This window comes from Oncorhynchus tshawytscha, linkage group LG14 (assembly GCF_018296145.1).
Source record: "Oncorhynchus tshawytscha isolate Ot180627B linkage group LG14, Otsh_v2.0, whole genome shotgun sequence".
NCBI lineage: Eukaryota > Metazoa > Chordata > Actinopteri > Salmoniformes > Salmonidae > Oncorhynchus > Oncorhynchus tshawytscha.
In genome coordinates, this window is record NC_056442.1 from 23,288,555 (window position 1) to 23,305,521 (window position 16,967).

Genomic DNA, 16,967 nt, shown 5'->3' on the forward strand with positions numbered 1-16,967 from the left:
AAATAAAAGATCCAAGAAATGTTCCATACGCACAAAAAGCTTTTCTCTCAAATTTTGTGCACAAATTTGTTTACATCCCTGTTAGTGAGCATTTTATCCTTTGCCAAGATAATCCATCCACCTGACAGGTGTGGGATATCAAGAAGCTGATTAAATGGCATGATCATTACATAGGTGCACCTTGTGCTATGGCCAATAAAAGGCCACTAAAATGTGTTTTGTCACAAAACACAATGCTGCAGATGTCTCAAGTTTTGAGGGCGTGTTAAATTATCATGCTGACTGCAGGAATACAACAAAACTGCCGCCAGATAATTGAATGTTTGCTTGACTAAGTGTATTGTTTTATTGTATCAAAACATATTTTCTGTAGCCTGTAAAATAGCATTGTGCATAGTGTGGGCAATTAATAGAAAATTCAAGAGGGAGAAAAATTCGTTTGACTAGATTTTACAGAAACACATGACTTTGATGCCAATTGGAATAAAACTAGACGATAAAGCCACCGTTTGAGAGTAAAGTGTGAAGGGAGCAGCATGTGATGGCTCAATTCACAAATGCCTGCAAATTGTGAGGTGTTGGGGATTTCTCGTCCCCCCAGACAGACGCACACGTGCCAACATACAAATGGCCACAGGCTTTCTTGTGAAAATTAAGTTAATCTTTATTTTAATACCATGGTTATTTAGTTATATATGTCACGAATTATTGATTTAATCTGCATATTGTATAGAATAATATCTTAATAATTTGTAGAATTATCAGAAGTAGGCTACTTGGGTTGGAAAACGAAATTCGATTGAATGTGTCACATTTTAAATTGAATTACTTTCCCATGCGTTATAGTTCAAGTAATAAAGAACTAGTACTACCACTGAAATGACTATAGTGACATATTGTTTTGTTGTTTACTAAGCGTGTGACAAATACAATTTAATTTGAAGTGACAATTACGTAATGCACTAGGTAGGTTATTTACATAGATCTGGACAAAAGTGAGTTTTTTTGTCTGTCTGCTTTAGTGAGGTCATTTTTATTACCGGCAGAGTTTGGCCTTATTTGAGTAGGCTGGGACAAGTTGGGGGTTAAGAAATGAATAGGTGTCCTGCAAAGGGCAATGTGCCATTTCATTTGGACCAAGCAAAATCTGCTCGTGGAAAGGTGCGACCAAACTCTACGAACAAAGTGCCACCTTAAACTGCTATTTAATGAACATGCACGCGGCAGAAAGCCTGGGAATCGGCCTGTGGTGTTGCACTTGACACCTCTACAGAATGAGCAAATTCTCATTTATTGTCGCCCTACGCCTTCTGCCACCGAGTAACACCTCTCCAAATGTTCAAGGAGTGCGTCTTTCCGCTCCTCCTGGTTGTTCCCTCTTTTTTTCTCCGCCCAGTTTTAGCACCACAGGTCAGACACACGCCACACTATGGCAAAAGCGACGAGTCCTACACCATTTGGACATTGGGCACGTGTGGCGAGTTGAGTGGCAAGTGCTAGAACATTTGCCCAAAAGCTGTTCCAATATGGTTGAAGAAATAGCACAACATTTAGATGCAAATCGACCAAATATTTTTAATTTCGTAACATTCACATTTCTGACAAGCTCGTTCCACGGACATTATGCATGCTAAATACTTGTTAAATGCGTGCTGTGTCATGTCCTGTCGAATATCTGCCTCTGCAAACACAGGCAAATTACAATTATGCACATTCGATCGTGGCATCTGGTCATCGACTTCTTTCTCCCTTCGTCGAATTCCTCTCATTACAAGCCACGCGGCGACACCTGCGTAGGCCTATCCCTAACAATTGTATCTGATATTAATTTGTATAATACTAGTGCTTGACTTGGGATGGAAGAAGTGCAGGAGTCTTTCCAAGTCGGTCCATTTGTTCACCGAAATTCACAAATTACATTATGGTATAGAGAGAGAAACCTCTGATTATTCAATGTTAACGGTTTATACACATTTTCCATGACCTCCATGGCTTTTACCCAAATGTCCATGACTATTATTATTATAGCCTACATGAAAGGTAAGAATTATTGATACTGGAAAGCTGCTGTGTCTGATCCCATGTAGTCCTATTACCTCCTGCCGTTGTGTCCTTGATCAAGGCACTTTAGTCCCCCACAGAACTGCACAGTTATAGTCACATGTTGTTAACCTGTGGTCAACCCTCCATCTAGAGAGCTCCTGGGTGTGCAGGATTTTTCAACATTAAGGTAGGCTATTTCAAATCAAGGTATCTATCTAGACATATTTATGTATAAGGCTCAAATATTAATGTTTCAGGGAAGATATATGCACAGCAGGTTTTGTCCATTAGGCTATTCTTAGAATATGTTTAACGTTGCCGCAATTGCATGGCTACTGTTTAATCTTGGGAATCCCAGTTTTCCAACGGTGCAGATTTATTTAGGCTCTACAGTGCTGGTGGAAAGGCAACAACAAAATGAATGCTTAATTAGCTATAGTTATCTACCGCGATAACTGCTACAAATTATGTTTTGAATTTATTTTTTAAAAATGGATTGATCGTATTTGAAAGTGTGCTTTTATGAATGACACTTATAAAACTAATTTCCTTGACTTTTCATGACCTTACAAACCCTCAATTGGCAATTTGTAACGGCGCATCATGGTCATTCATGCTGGTACATTTTCAATCTGCGCAATCTCGAACAGCCTATACTCAGTCACTCACACATTCACAGAATAGCGGCAAATAAACTTGAAACAAAGCGGAATCAGGAAATTAATATCCATCCTCCATTGCTATTCCATGAAGAGCCAGTACTCAATACCCCCAAAAAGGGAAGTGCCGATACGACGTTCCGGACAGTTTCCGCCGAAGTCAAGCACTGCAACAAAATCAATAAGTGTCAAGAATTGGGCGCAAAAGTGTTTGACGCATTTGACTATAGGTCCCATGAGAGCGTAAATACGCCAAACAAAATGTGCATTGGATGTTACATATGTTGTCATTGTTTCAGGCAATTATCTGCTTTCACTGACTCAAATATGTATTGGATAGAAGGCTTAGTGCCATGGACCTAATAAAAAGGTCATAGTTGACATTCATATCCTATCAAACGTGTCATAACACAACATGCTGTCGTGTTAAAACCACACAACTTGCATTGTTGTTTTGGTTAAAACAATCTCATACAAAGGAAGCGTTCCGTCCGGTTGTGGATACGCATGATGGCGACTTTTATTGTTTACAGAGAACAGTTCATATTTATTTATCCAGTCTTTTGTCCCGAGTTGGAACTCAAGCCGCGAAAGCATCCAGTCTGGATAATTATCCAACAAAATAATGACAATAGAGGTTCATCGTTACCCTCTTTTTTTTTTTTTTTTTTTTTGACGCGCTTCAGCTGAAGCGTGCCCGGGGTAGTCAGGGCCAGCCGAGGCACGCGCGGCCCTCATTAGAATTACAATAGACGAGCGCCGAAGATGAGCAACAGTTTGCAAAGCTGCCCATTGTCTCTGTAGATCCCCGCAACAGCAAGCACACGCAGTCTACTGACACACATTAGATTGTAGGCTACAGATAATGTCGCTGTCGTGTGGAATTCAGATTTATGGTTATTTTTGTTATTCCTTTACGTTTTTAATTGCGCCTTTAAATGTTCATTGTCATTTTTTGTTTATTTATTTAAGCTTTATTTAACTAGGCAATACAGCACCAACAAGGAAATGTTCTAGGCTAAAGCTATTAGACTACACTCCCTTCATCCGTTTTAGTAGTTATTCCATTGCCATAGCCTTCCTTCAGAGGTTTGGATAGAACGAACGACCGGGCAATTGCTCATGTTTTCGCAGAGAGAATATGGCGGACACGCTCCACTTGACTGGAAGCCACTCGAGGGCCATCGGCATCATTACAGAGATACATAAACAGACAGCCGTACCAAAAACGGTATAACACAGATTCTATATGCCTACCTGCTATGTGTAGTTGAAGCTGAAACAGTTATAATAAAATGTATTGGTCACATACAATATATACAGTACCAGTCAAAAGTTTGGACACACCTACTCATTCCAAGGTTTTTCTTTATTTTTACAATTTTCTACATTGTAGAATAGTGAAAACATCAAAACGAAGAAATTACACATATGGAATCATGTCGTAAACAAAAAATATATTTTATATTTGAGATTCTTCAAAGTAGCCACCCTTTGCCTTGATGAAAGCTTCCCATACTCTTGACATTTTGTTAACCAGCTTCATGAGGTAGTCACCTGAAATTAATTTAAATTAACAGGTGTGCCTTGTTAAAAGTTAATTTTGTGGAATTTCTTTCCTTAATGCATTTGAGCCAATCAGTTGTGTTGTGACAAGGTAAGGGTGGTATACAGAAGATAGCCCTATTTGGTAAAAGACCAGGTCCATTTTATGGCACGAACAGCTCAAATAAGCAAAGAGAAACGACAGTCCATCACTACTTTCAGACATGAAGGTCAGTCAATCCAGAAAATGTCAAGAACTTTGAAAGTTTCTTCAAGTGCAATTGCAAAAACCATCAAGTGCTATGATGAAACTGGCTCTCATGAAGACCACCACAGGAAACTTCTGCTGTATAGGATAAGTTCATTAGAGTTAACTGCACCTCAGACTGCAGCCCAAATAAATGCTTCACCGAGTTCAAGTAACAGACACATCTCAACATAAACTGTTCAGAGGAGACTGTGTGAATCAGGCCTTAATGTTCGAATTGCTGCAAAGAAACCACTATTAAAGGACACCAATAAGAAGAAGAGACTTGCTTGGGCCAGGAAAAAAGAGCAATGAACAGTAGACCGGTGTATATACAGTATATACAGTACCAGTCAAAAGTTTAGACACCTTTATTTTTAGGAATGTTTGCAAATTTAGTCAAAATAAAAACCAGAAATACCTTATCTACATAAGTATCCAGACCTTTTGCTATGATACTCGAAATTGAGTTCAGGTGCATCCTGATTACATTCATCATCCTTGATGTTTCTACAACTTGATTGGAGTCCACCTGTGGTAAATTCAATTGATTGGACATGATTTGGAAAGGCACACACCTGTCTATATAAGGTCCCACGATTGACAGTGCATGTCAGAGCAAAAACCAAGGCATGAGGTTGAAGGAATTGCCTTCTAGAGCGCCGAGACAGAATTGTGTCAGTCACAGATCTGGGGAAGGGCACCAAAAAATGTCCGCAGCACCAAAGGTTGCCAAGAACACAGTGGCCTCCATCATTCTTAAATGGAAGAAGTCTGGAACCACCAAGACTCTTCCTAGAGCTAGCAGCCCCGCCAAACTGTGCAATCAGGGAGAAGGGCCTTGGTCAGGGAGGTGACCAAGAACCCAATGGTCACTCTGACAGAGCTCCAGAGTTCCTCTGTGGAGAAGGGAGAACCTTCCATGACACCCATCTCTGCAGCGCCGCCAATCAGGCCTTTATGGTAGAGTGGCCAGACGGAAGCAACTCCGTGAATGCACATGACAGCCCGGTTAGAGTTTGCCAAAAGGCACCTAAAGGACTCTCAGACCATGAGAAACAAGAGTCTTTGGTCTGATGAAATCAAGATTGAACTCTTTGGCCTGAATGCTAAGCGCCACGCCTGGAGGAAACCTGGCACCATCCCTACGGTGAAGCATGGTGGTGGCAGCAAGCTGTGGGGATGATTTTCAGCGGCAGGGACTGGGAGACTAATCAGGATTGAGTGAAGGATAAACGGAGCAAGTACATAGACCGTTGATGAAAACCTGCTCCGTAGCACTCAGGACCTCAGACTGGGGTGAAGGTTCACCTTCCAACAGGACAACGACCCTAAGCACACAGCCAAGACAATGCAGAAGTGGCTTCGGGAAAAGTCTCTGAATGTCCTTGAGTGGCCCAACCAGAGCCCGGACTTGAACCATCTCTGGAGAAAATAGCTCTGCAGCAACGCTCCCCATCCAATCTGACAGAGATTGAGAGGATCTGCAGAGAGGAATGGGAGAAACTCCACAAATACAGTATATACATATGAAGTGGGTAAAACACTATGTAAACATTATTTAAAGTGACCAGTGTTTCATGAATATGTACATAGGGCAGCAGCCTCAACGGTGCCGGGTGGTAGTCATCTAGTGACAGTAACTAAAGTTCAAGACAGGGTACTGGGCAGGGGCCGGCTAGTGTCGACTATTTAACTGTCTGGTGGCCTTGAGATAGACGCTGTTTTTCAGTCTCTCGGTCCCAGCTTTGGTGCACCTGTACTGACCTAATGAGGGACAGGATTTATTCATATTGACTGATATCATGCTCATCTCCTGCCTGCACGCACGCGCGTAGACATGATTGTGGCGATATTTATGGGCCTACATTTTAAATAAACAAAAGTGGAATGGATTGTATGCTACTTACTCTGCCTGGACCCGAGCAGCATGAGATATGGTAGCCTATCCTACATCATTAGCTGTGTTGTGGTGTAGGATAGGCTATCCCCTAATCTGTCCAGTCAAAACAATGCTATTTAGACTATTAAAATGCCTTCCTATGGAAATGATTCACTTTTCCCTTCTCTGACATTGGGGGCTTTATTGCGTGCTTAATACGCAGCGAAGACGTTGTGTAGCCCAGCCTATGGAAGGAGAAGGTGGGTTGCACAGCCAGGTGCCGTTGATTATCATACAGCTGTAGTCATGACCCCCCTCCTCATACAAAAGCAATTATCTGACATTTCCAGTGCTGCTACTCCGAATCTTTCGATGACACAATAAAATATCTCGCTCCGAAGTCTGCCGGTTTGAGGCCTCACACGCGTCAGAACAATTACAATTCTGGGGCTGAATTATAGTGGTGTGCGCGAAGCCCCCTCCTCCGTACACGGTCATTGTCCTCCCTCCCAGGAGAAAAGGATGAAAACATCCATGAAGAATAGGGTGGCACGCTGCAGAAAACAAAAAGAAGAGAAAACTAACCACTGCTTAATAATAGAAGTAAAGTCACTGGGGATGTTTCATGGCCAATCACATTATGACCCCATCACGCTTACACAGCAAACCTACATTTCCCCATCGATAAAGTGTATTCAACATTGCATGTATCCAGTCATGTAATTTACTACGTCTTGAAATGAATGTCTAATCATAGATCAACATATGTTTGTTTTTTTAAATCACACGAGTGTAGGTTAGGTCTCTTCGCAATCAAGGTGCGCAGTTCTTTCAACGTGTGTATATATATAGCTTATTTCTTTACATTTTCGTTCAGGTATGTGGCTGAAGTATCCATAGAGCCTTAAACTTTGCATTTTGTTATATTACCCTATCCAATTTGGTGACACAGAATCAAAGCACATCGTAAACAGTCCCCAAATTGCATCCAAGTCTGCACAGCCTTTGACACACTCCCCTCATTCGCGCCCACTTCCTCCCCCCTCTGATGCTAGAAGGCGGTATAAAATCCCTTGTGCACGTTCCACTTCACGTAACTAAAGGTAGAAGTCCAGAGTGCAACTGCTCCGCAGAGCAAAGGGATTTTATTTTCGTTGTGAGCTCCATTTCTATTAAGTATCGTCTGAAGACTAAACAAATCTGACAAGAAGTGCGCTCTATTTTTACATTTCGCACATGATATTTCTCTTCCTGTTTTGGGATACAATACATTTCCCCTCTATATTGGATATCTGGCGCTGTCTGCTAAAATTTCATAGCAGACGAAGAAATACTTCCCAGAATGGCTCGTTTGTTATTAACGTGTTTTTTGGCGTTGATATCAACGCAACTGGTGAGTACACATAAAAGATTCATAGAGTTGTGTTATGAGTTGGTAACCTGTGCAGTCGCGCCTTTTACGCACTGATATGTACTTATTCTTTCCTGTAGGTCGAGTCGTCCGGTGTGTTTGAGTTGAAAGTACACTCCTTCAGTAGTACCCGTAGTGTCTGTAAACGGTCTAGGGACTGCCAGATATTCTTCCGAGTCTGTCTTAAACATTCCCAAGATGTCATCTCACCTGAGCCCCCTTGCACTTATGGCATGGGACTGACCGAAATCTTCAGTGTCGACCCGAGCTCCATCTCCAGTAGCGCACCCATCAGAGTGCCTTTCCATTTCAAGTGGCCGGTAAGTAGCCTACTGTACACATACTCAATATACCATAGAGCTGATGGGAAATTAAAGGTGCAATGCAGTCGTTTTTATCTCAATATCAAATCCTTTCTGGGTAACAATTAAGTGCCTTCCTGTGATTGTTTTCAAATAAATGGCCAAGAAGAAACAAAAAATGGCTTCTTAGTAAAGAGCAATTTCGCATGTGAGAATTTTACTAGGACTGACTGAGTGGGGAACTCTCTTAACTAATGTACCACCTGGTGATGTCGTCAGGCAGGCCAAAGCTCCATCTCACCAATACAGGTGGAAATTTCAGGCAGTCTTTACGAACACCTCTTACACAAATAATTTTCACAATGTCACTGTATTATGGAAATATATTTAAAACATAGGGAAATCACGTTTTTTACTGCACTGGGCCTTTAATGGTTAATGCCTGGTGGTACATTTCATAGATTGGGTAATGGCATATAGATTTTCATGAAGAGTTTACACATTAAATAATCTCGCCTTTTACAGCTTTTTGACAAAGTATATATTTTTTCCTGTGTGGCTTGTAGGGTACATTCTCGCTCATTGTTGAAGCCTGGAACGCAGAGTCCTCCGACGGCCAGTCCACAGGTAGGTGGCCTTCAGTGCACACTACCTCTAGGGGGCGGAAAGTGGCTTGGATATTCCTCTAACAGTCATTCCCAGCACAAGCGTTTGAGTATAGACACGTTTTACTTATTTGCAAAAATGCGATAATATTCTATTAGAAAATACATATAGATTTTTAAAAAGTGATTACCTCCCAAGATTGGATTTTAGGAATGTATTTTATTTTTCGTCTGCTCAATGTCTCTCTCTTTAATAGAAAACCAGAATAACTTGATCAGCCGCTTGGCCACCCGTAGACGACTCGACATTGGCGAGGATTGGTCACAGGATGTGCATTTTGAAGAGCAAAGTGAACTTCGTTTTTCTTACCACGTTGTCTGTGATGAACATTACCACGGTGACAGCTGCTCAGACTACTGCCGTCCCCGTGACGACCCATTCGGACACTATACTTGTGATGCCGCGGGCACCAGAATGTGCCTGTCGGGTTGGAAAGGAGAATACTGCTCAGAACGTAAGTGTACAGAAGGACTACAACGTTTTTATTAAATGACAAGGCCAAATCTTTTTAAAGTTGTTCTTCAGAATTCTCGAAATAGTTAATTCAGACATTTCAACGAAATATTCTGGTTAAAAAAAACAACTGCTTCTGTCTATTCAAATATAGAGTTTGCATCCTTTGTTCGGGCCAACAATGGGAGCTGAGTGTATGGTTTAACAGGGACACGCGTTGGAACTTAATGTGCGCTCCCTTGCGTGAACAAATATGGCATGTGTTCCTTTTGTGTGCGTACCAGCTGCTTAGTTTAGTACTTAACAAATACTTGATGTGTCTGAGCTCAGTGAAGGGGTGGTTGTTTTGTGATTAGAAAGGGGAACACTCATTCAACTTTTCCCCCCTATCTCTAAAGCCATCTGCTGGTCTGGCTGTAGTGAGAAGCATGGTTATTGTGAGGCCCCTGGCGAGTGCAAGTGCCGCCTTGGGTGGCAGGGACCCCTCTGTGATGAGTGTGTCCGCTATCCTGGCTGCTTGCATGGCACCTGCGGCCAGCCGTGGCAGTGCGACTGTAAAGAGGGCTGGGGAGGACTGTTCTGCAACCAGGACCTCAACTACTGCACCAACCACAAGCCCTGCATGAACGATGCTCCCTGCACCAACACAGGCCAGGGCAGCTACACCTGTACATGCAGGCCGGGCTTCAGTGGGAACAATTGTGAGATCGAAACCAACGAGTGTGACAGCAACCCCTGCAAGAACGGAGGCAGCTGCAATGTAAGTTCCGTGTTGCATTTATCTCTCAGGATTAAATGTTGCTACCCACAGTCCAAGTCTTTTATTGTCCAATATGAAACGCCACCTTTTTAAATTACCAGGATCGGGAGAATGACTACACCTGCACCTGCCCCCAAGGCTTCTACGGGAAGAACTGTGAGATCAGTGCGATGACCTGTGCCGACGGGCCCTGCTTCAACGGTGGCACCTGCATGGAGCAGGTGACCGGTGGTTACTCCTGCCGCTGTCCTGCCGGCTACATGGGTTCCAACTGCGAGAAGAAGATTGACCGCTGCAGCAACAACCCCTGTGCTAACGGTAAGCATCCCCCTCACAGCACATCCACTGTCTTGGTGAGGGGAAACCTACCAGGACTTCTGATTGTTATGTTGGAGCCGCTCACAAACTCTTATCTGTCCGCCTGACAACAAAACTCAACCGACTGTGCTGCGGACACATTCTTTGGCAGTTACCATCATGAGTTTTTAGAAATGATTTTCTTTGCACAATCTCAGTTTTGTTTTGACATGCATCCAGTCCGAGCTTAAAATGTAAAAAATGCAGCATAGGCATGGTACAAAAGAATCTTGGCTCAGACTGATATAAGGGGTGAGATATAGCTGTCATTATGAGGTGGAAAAAAACCTAGTCTTAGAATGTTGTGTGCTATTTTGCCCCCCTGGATCCTCATTAGCTATACTGTAACTGTACATCATGTGGGAGTGAGCACAAGCTTATCTGTAATTGGCTAAATTCCTGTTGGTGTAGGAAGAAAGTATACACAGTATATATTTGCCTTCCATAAGAAGCTTTGCCACTCATACCTGCACTTCAAGTTTTGATAAACATGCTGAGTGTGCGTCTGTCTCTGTAATAGGTGGCCAGTGCCTGGATCTGGGCCACAGCCTGATGTGCCGTTGTCGTCCTGGCTTCACTGGGCCGCGCTGCGAGATCAACATCGATGACTGCGCCCGCAACCCCTGTCACAACGCTGGGACCTGCGTGGACGGCGTCAACGACTTTACCTGCACCTGCACCCTGGGCTTCACCAGGAAGGACTGCAGCGTCCGCGCCGACGCCTGCTCCGTCTTCCCCTGCCAGAATGGAGGCACCTGCTACACACACTTCTCCGGACCTGTGTGCCAGTGCCCGGCCGGCTTCATGGGCTCCCGATGTGAGTTTAGCCTCAAACCCACCGCCAAGCCCAAGGCTGACGGCTTGCCCGCAGTCCTGGTTGTCTCCTTCGCCCTGGGCCTGGTCACCCTCACCCTGGTGGTGTGTGCTGCCATCGTGGTCCTAAGCCAGATAAGGCGCGGGCGGAAGGCCATGGCGTCTTCTGTCCGTAACGACCTGGAGACGGTCAACAACCGTCCCATAGGTGGTTCCAACCCCTTGTCCAGCCTCCGAGAGAAGGAAGCCTTCCTCATCCCTGGCGGCCATTACAAGGTGTCCAATAAGGACGCAGCGCTGACCTCTGGCCCCGCAGACAAAAACGGAGGCAAGGCCTACAAGCAGAAGATGATTGACTACAACTTGGCCAAGGAGGAGGACCGTCATCCCAAGAACAAATTTGACCAGTAAGTATACCTCGTCAAACTCAAACAGCGTTGTGCCAATGAGGCAGAGAGTCACCAGTGCCCTTGTATTGAACCCAGCAAGATGTTACAACTTGATTTCTCACTATGTGACGCTCAGGCTTTATCAGATTTTTGAAACCCTCAACTTTGTATTGGAGATCATGGGATCCACTGTTTTTGCTGTTGCATGATTCCATTGTGCCTATGGAACCTGACCTCTTTTCCCTCCCTCTATCTCTTTTCAACAGGAAATCAGAAGGCAGCATATTGGTTCCACCAATGAGCTTCCCTAAAGAAGGCTTGTACCACCCAGTTTTCATCATCCAGACAGAACAGCAAGCTGAACAGTGTGTCTTTGCTACTGAGGTAAGCAGCTCCTCCTATTCAAACTGGTTATTATTAAGAGTTTTGGAAGTTTGTCAACTAACTTTTTCAACATTTGATTGGTAACTTTCTCCCTCTCTCTATAATTTTCCCACCTTTAGGTTTAACATAGTATTCTGACACCAAGAGTACGGTGACCAACAAGGGCTTTGCCTGATCATGTTTACAATCTTTCAAAGACAATTCAAAGAATTGAAGAGGATATATTAAATCAACATGTATTATTTAATATTTATTCATGCTGCTCATTAAAAATGAACTTTTTGACAACATTGACAATTTTGGATACAATACGTGAAAAGTGGGGGTGGAGAGTAGAAAGAATGTTCCGGCATAATTTGCACAACATTTTTAATTCTAATATAATTTGCTTTCTGTTAAATTTTAACAAAAAGAAAACTTTCTTTGGAAGAGTGCCAAGGGTTCACCAATCTCAGAGAAGCAGGACCTTTTTCTCTCCTGATGCCTTATTGAAAAGAAAACGACATCTCAAATAATCTAGAGGCCTTTTTTTTTTACAAACTATGAATAAGATATCACTGCAATCCACTTGAGAATCAAAATGAACACCAAGGACATTTTCGTGGCCTATCTGGGCTAGTTTTTTTTGGTGTTCCCCACCTTGACAATGTTGAAGCTATCAAAGAACTGAAGATGAAGGTTTTCTGAAAGCTTAGCTAGACAGTTGTCTATTAATATCTGTGAGTTTGTAGTGGCCGTATGTAATATCTAGGCCTTCTGGTCCCTAAACTGGACCCCCTTTCCCTATGGAAATAAATCACCAATGTGCCCTATCTTTCAGAGCATTACATGTACAGTATACTTAGGAAACTCAATCTTATCAAGTGCCTGATCTTTAAATTATGCTATGACTTAAGGAAAAATGGTACTGATCTTACACACTGACATTTTGTATGTGTTCTTTTATGTTTGTTTGATGCTGTATATGTTTTTTTCCGTCTCTTTCGGTGTGTATATATATATTTTTTTACAAACACACCAGAAAGTCTTATTCGAAACAGTTGAAAGTCGTAGTACAGTTTGATTTTCTCACTGTCTTTCAATTTACAGCTTCCATCTTGCCAAACACCCAGTGATTTATTTTTATGGCATTCCCTTGACTTGAATGAAGTGCATAAAGTCTGCTTCCCCGATTGTAAAAATATCCTTTTTTTTTTTTTTTTTAAACCGACAGTGCTGGATCTTTAAATTTTTTTATTTTTTACAGAGTGAAGGACTCCAAAGAGATTGTTCTTTTTAATTTGAAACCAAATAGTTTTTTTGTTTTAATATTTGTATTATTGTCCTCTTTAATTTAACAATGCAATGTGTACATAACCATGAGATATTCTTTTCTATTTAATTTTTTTGTACATCATTTGTATTTATGAAGAGAATTGTATATATGTCTATGTCCCAAAAAATATATTTTTTTCATAATAAATCAGAGAACAGTAATTCATGTGTTGTCTTCCACTGGGGGTTGGGGTCTTTGGGCTGCTCGTTTGATATTTATGGTAAGTAGCTGGGACATGGGGCTCAAGTCGATGGGGCCCATTTACTTTTGTTGCTGGGCCCCCTGAACCCTCCTAGATAGGCCAACCCCTGCTATCACAGAAAGGGAATCACGTGGATGACACTAGCTAGCAGATTGTTGCCTAGGAGGAGGCCGCGGTGCTGTTTGGAGATATATCATCTAGGGATTCATATGCCAGGCTAGAAAAGGGAGAGATCCTACAGGGTCTAAAGCCTGGGGCGTAGTTCCCACAGCATACATTATCTGGCTCTAAAGACCAGTTCTAATCCATCTCACTGATGCCTGTATATATATGCTAATTCTCTATCACTTTCACCCCCCTCCCCCTTCAATGAGACCCTGTGTTGTGCAAAATAGATTCAAGGAGAAGCGTATGTTAACAAATCTGCACCACTGCTCCTAGTGTCGTGTGCACACCTGCTGACCTCATGACATCGGAGTTCTGAAATCTGTTTTATTTTCTGTATTTTACTTAAGCAATAAGCATCATGAGAAACTGAAATTGAGTGTTCCTGTGTTGGAGGAAGATCCGTTGAGAATAACCTGCCTCTCAAGTACCACCTCCCTCTCTTTCAGAAAAAAGTGATGGTTAGGGAGAAATGGTATAAATGGGGGGAGGGGAGCACTTCTGCTGAGAGCTGGGAGGGCCACTGGCCCCCCATCGGGAGTATGGGTCCCACTCAGCACCTGACCCTGTGGGCCCCTATCCTACCCCTACTCTGTCTGGTTCTGCTAGCCTCCATGTGCCAGCCCAAACATCCAAACCAGGATGCTAAGCTATGCTAGTTCATGCTAGTCCACCGCTCTGAACCTTAGACTTGGGGGATACATCCCCATTGTCCATGCTGTTTATCAAATGTGAAGGATCTCAACCCACTGGGAACAAACTGGTTAAATCAACATATGTCAACCTATTGTGATGTGGAAAATACACTGACTATGAAAAAGTCATCAACATAAACTGTTTTTGAGAGTGAAATTTCAATCTCAGGATTATGTCAGTGTAACCCATTTTCAATATAGACAAACCTTGTATAAAATATGTTGAATTTGTGCCTTTGAAACAATGTCAGATCTTCAACGTTCGGAAAGTATTCTAACCCCTTGACTTTTTCCACATTTTGTTACTTTACAGCCTTATTTTAAAATTGATTTTGTTTTTTAATCATCAATTTACACGCAATACCCCATAATGCAAAAGCAAAAACAGGTTTGTAGAAAACTTTGCAAATGTATTAAAAATGTAAAACAGAAACACCTTATTTGCATAAGTATTCAGACCCTTTGCTATGAGACTGGAAATTGAGCACCTTCTACAAAGGTTCTTCAACAAAGTACTGACTAAAGGGTCGGGAATACTTATGTAAATGTGATATTTCAGTCGCAGGTCTGTGGAGATCTTCACAATTGCTATAATAATCTGCACAGAATCTTGCTTTTGAGAAATTTAGCAAAGTGGTTCCCAAACTTTTTCCCTCAGTCTCTTTCGGCATTGGGGAACATCCCACACCCTACGTCTACTTATACGGGCACTATTTATGACAAACTGTTCACACCCTTCCTGTTGGTGGAGAGAACATTTTGCAGGTTTAAAGGTTATTTCCTGAAATTCTACACATTTTGTCATGGGGTGCAGAGAATTTTTCAATTTGAAAGCAAATTTTTGTGAAATTCTGTCCCATCTTGCCATGTCTAATTTGTGTGACATTTGAGTAACTCAAACGTTACAACAAAGTCTATGGGCTAAAAAACGTTAGCTGACATGGGCTAGTTGATCTGACAAGTCATAAATAGTGCTCTAAGGTATGCAATGACTGACATGTCAAGAGGAAAACTGACTATTTTGAAATTGCACCTTGTGGATTCTACTACTACAACTTTCTTTTGAAAGCTGGACTGAGCCCCCCAAAAAAAAACTCTGCTCGCCCCACTGATTTAGCAGATGCTCTTATCCAGAGATTTACAGGAGCAAGTTGGGTTAAGTGCCTTGCTCAAGCGCACATCAACAGATCTTTCACCTAGTTGGCTCAGGAATTCGAGCCAGCGAATCAACCGCTAGGCTGCCTGATCACTTGCAGTATGTACAATGTAGTCTAAACTGCCATCCAGGTCATTTGGCTGTGCTATTAGAGGAAGTGCAGCGATAGCACATAAACAAATAAATAATCTGACCTTGTGTTCCCATTTGAACTTTGTTGTGTGTTTTAAATGGTTGAAAACGCAGTGATAACCCATTTGGATGACAACTCAACCAAAATTCGGACATAGTTTTTCTGTTGGAACTTGGTTGTGCTTTCAGATGGTTGAAAGCACAGTGAAAACACATTGAGTATACAACAAACTTCTGGCTGTCTTTTTGAGTGGGTGAATAAAGGTTGAAATCTCATTGATCAGCGTCTCAACCAAATATGACCCAAATTTCCACGTTGAAATGACGTGGTGTGCCCGGGGGGAAATAACCAGATCTAAACATGGTCCAATGAACTATTACTGATCTGAAGCCTGATACTCTCCTTCTCTGTCTTTTATCACAACACCCCTCCCCTCCTTTTTCTTCCTCTTCCTGCAGCTGTCCAGCCTGAGTAAAATCTTAACAAATCCTCTTGTTCGTTGGTGCTAAAAGTGTGGGTTAAGATGAGCAAGCTGCTAAGCTCGTTGGACATGGTGTTGTTGAGTACACTCTGAACTGTGAGCGAGTGTGTGTGTGTGTGTTTGTGTGTGTGTCATGGGCGAGGGTGGTATTGCAAAGGGGCGTGTGGCTCCTTTCATCGCACTCTGCGAGCGGAACCAAAACAGAAAGCAACATGACTGTGTATCAAAATGACAGCAAGTCGCAGTCATGCCACTAAACTTCAGACCTCAGGCCTACCCGCTGTTCAACTGACTTTATTTTTTTTAAACAATCTTGCACTCAACTTTGAACTTTGAGCATTTGTCATGTCATCTGGGGAGCGAGGAAGACCAACCAACTCTTTCCCATTGACACTGCCTGCCCCTGGAGTGGAAGAGAGAGGGTTTGACTGAGTGGTGGCCGTCTGAAGATGGCTGCTCTGGATTGGCCAGAGTGCTGGGTCAAAACAGGATGTGGTTGTATACACAGGTCTGGGAGTGGCTGAGACGCGCAGCTGGAGTCACAGAGTAACTCTGCGTCCTGTTTACCCCGCCAAGCAGAGGCTGCAGAGAGGGGGCCTGCCTGCGCCCCTCAAAAGTGTCCTTCCCTAGTTTCCTGTGGCTGATTGCGCCCTGTGCCAACTGATTGTGGCGCTACTTGTCAAAAGCCATCTCTTCAGAAAACAAACAGAGCCCTCTGCTTGTGATTCTCTACTTCCCTTATGTTCATCTTGGGATGGGGCAAATGCTGTCAATGGGCTACTCAAGCTCCTTCCTATCAATTAAATGGAGATGTTTTCTAGGCAGGTGCTAAGATAATCAGCGATTCCTATCAACATACTAAAAGCTCTTTCGATTTCACCCTGTTTTTAGCCATCTATTTATTTAGTG

The 16,967-nt window shown here is 42.7% G+C and overlaps 1 protein-coding gene across 1 annotated transcript; it reads left to right on the plus strand.

The window, feature by feature from the left end:
* Positions 1–7,459: 7,459 nt before the first annotated feature.
* dlc (deltaC) lies at positions 7,460–13,387 on the plus strand. The gene is made up of 9 exons (XM_024444602.2): positions 7,460–7,769; positions 7,868–8,107; positions 8,656–8,716; positions 8,952–9,209; positions 9,607–9,968; positions 10,070–10,286; positions 10,846–11,545; positions 11,794–11,911; positions 12,031–13,387. Exons 1-9 carry the CDS (start codon positions 7,719–7,721, stop codon positions 12,034–12,036), a joined length of 2,013 nt encoding a protein of 670 aa, XP_024300370.1. The 5' UTR covers positions 7,460–7,718; the 3' UTR covers positions 12,037–13,387.
* The last annotated feature ends 3,580 nt before the right edge of the window (positions 13,388–16,967 follow it).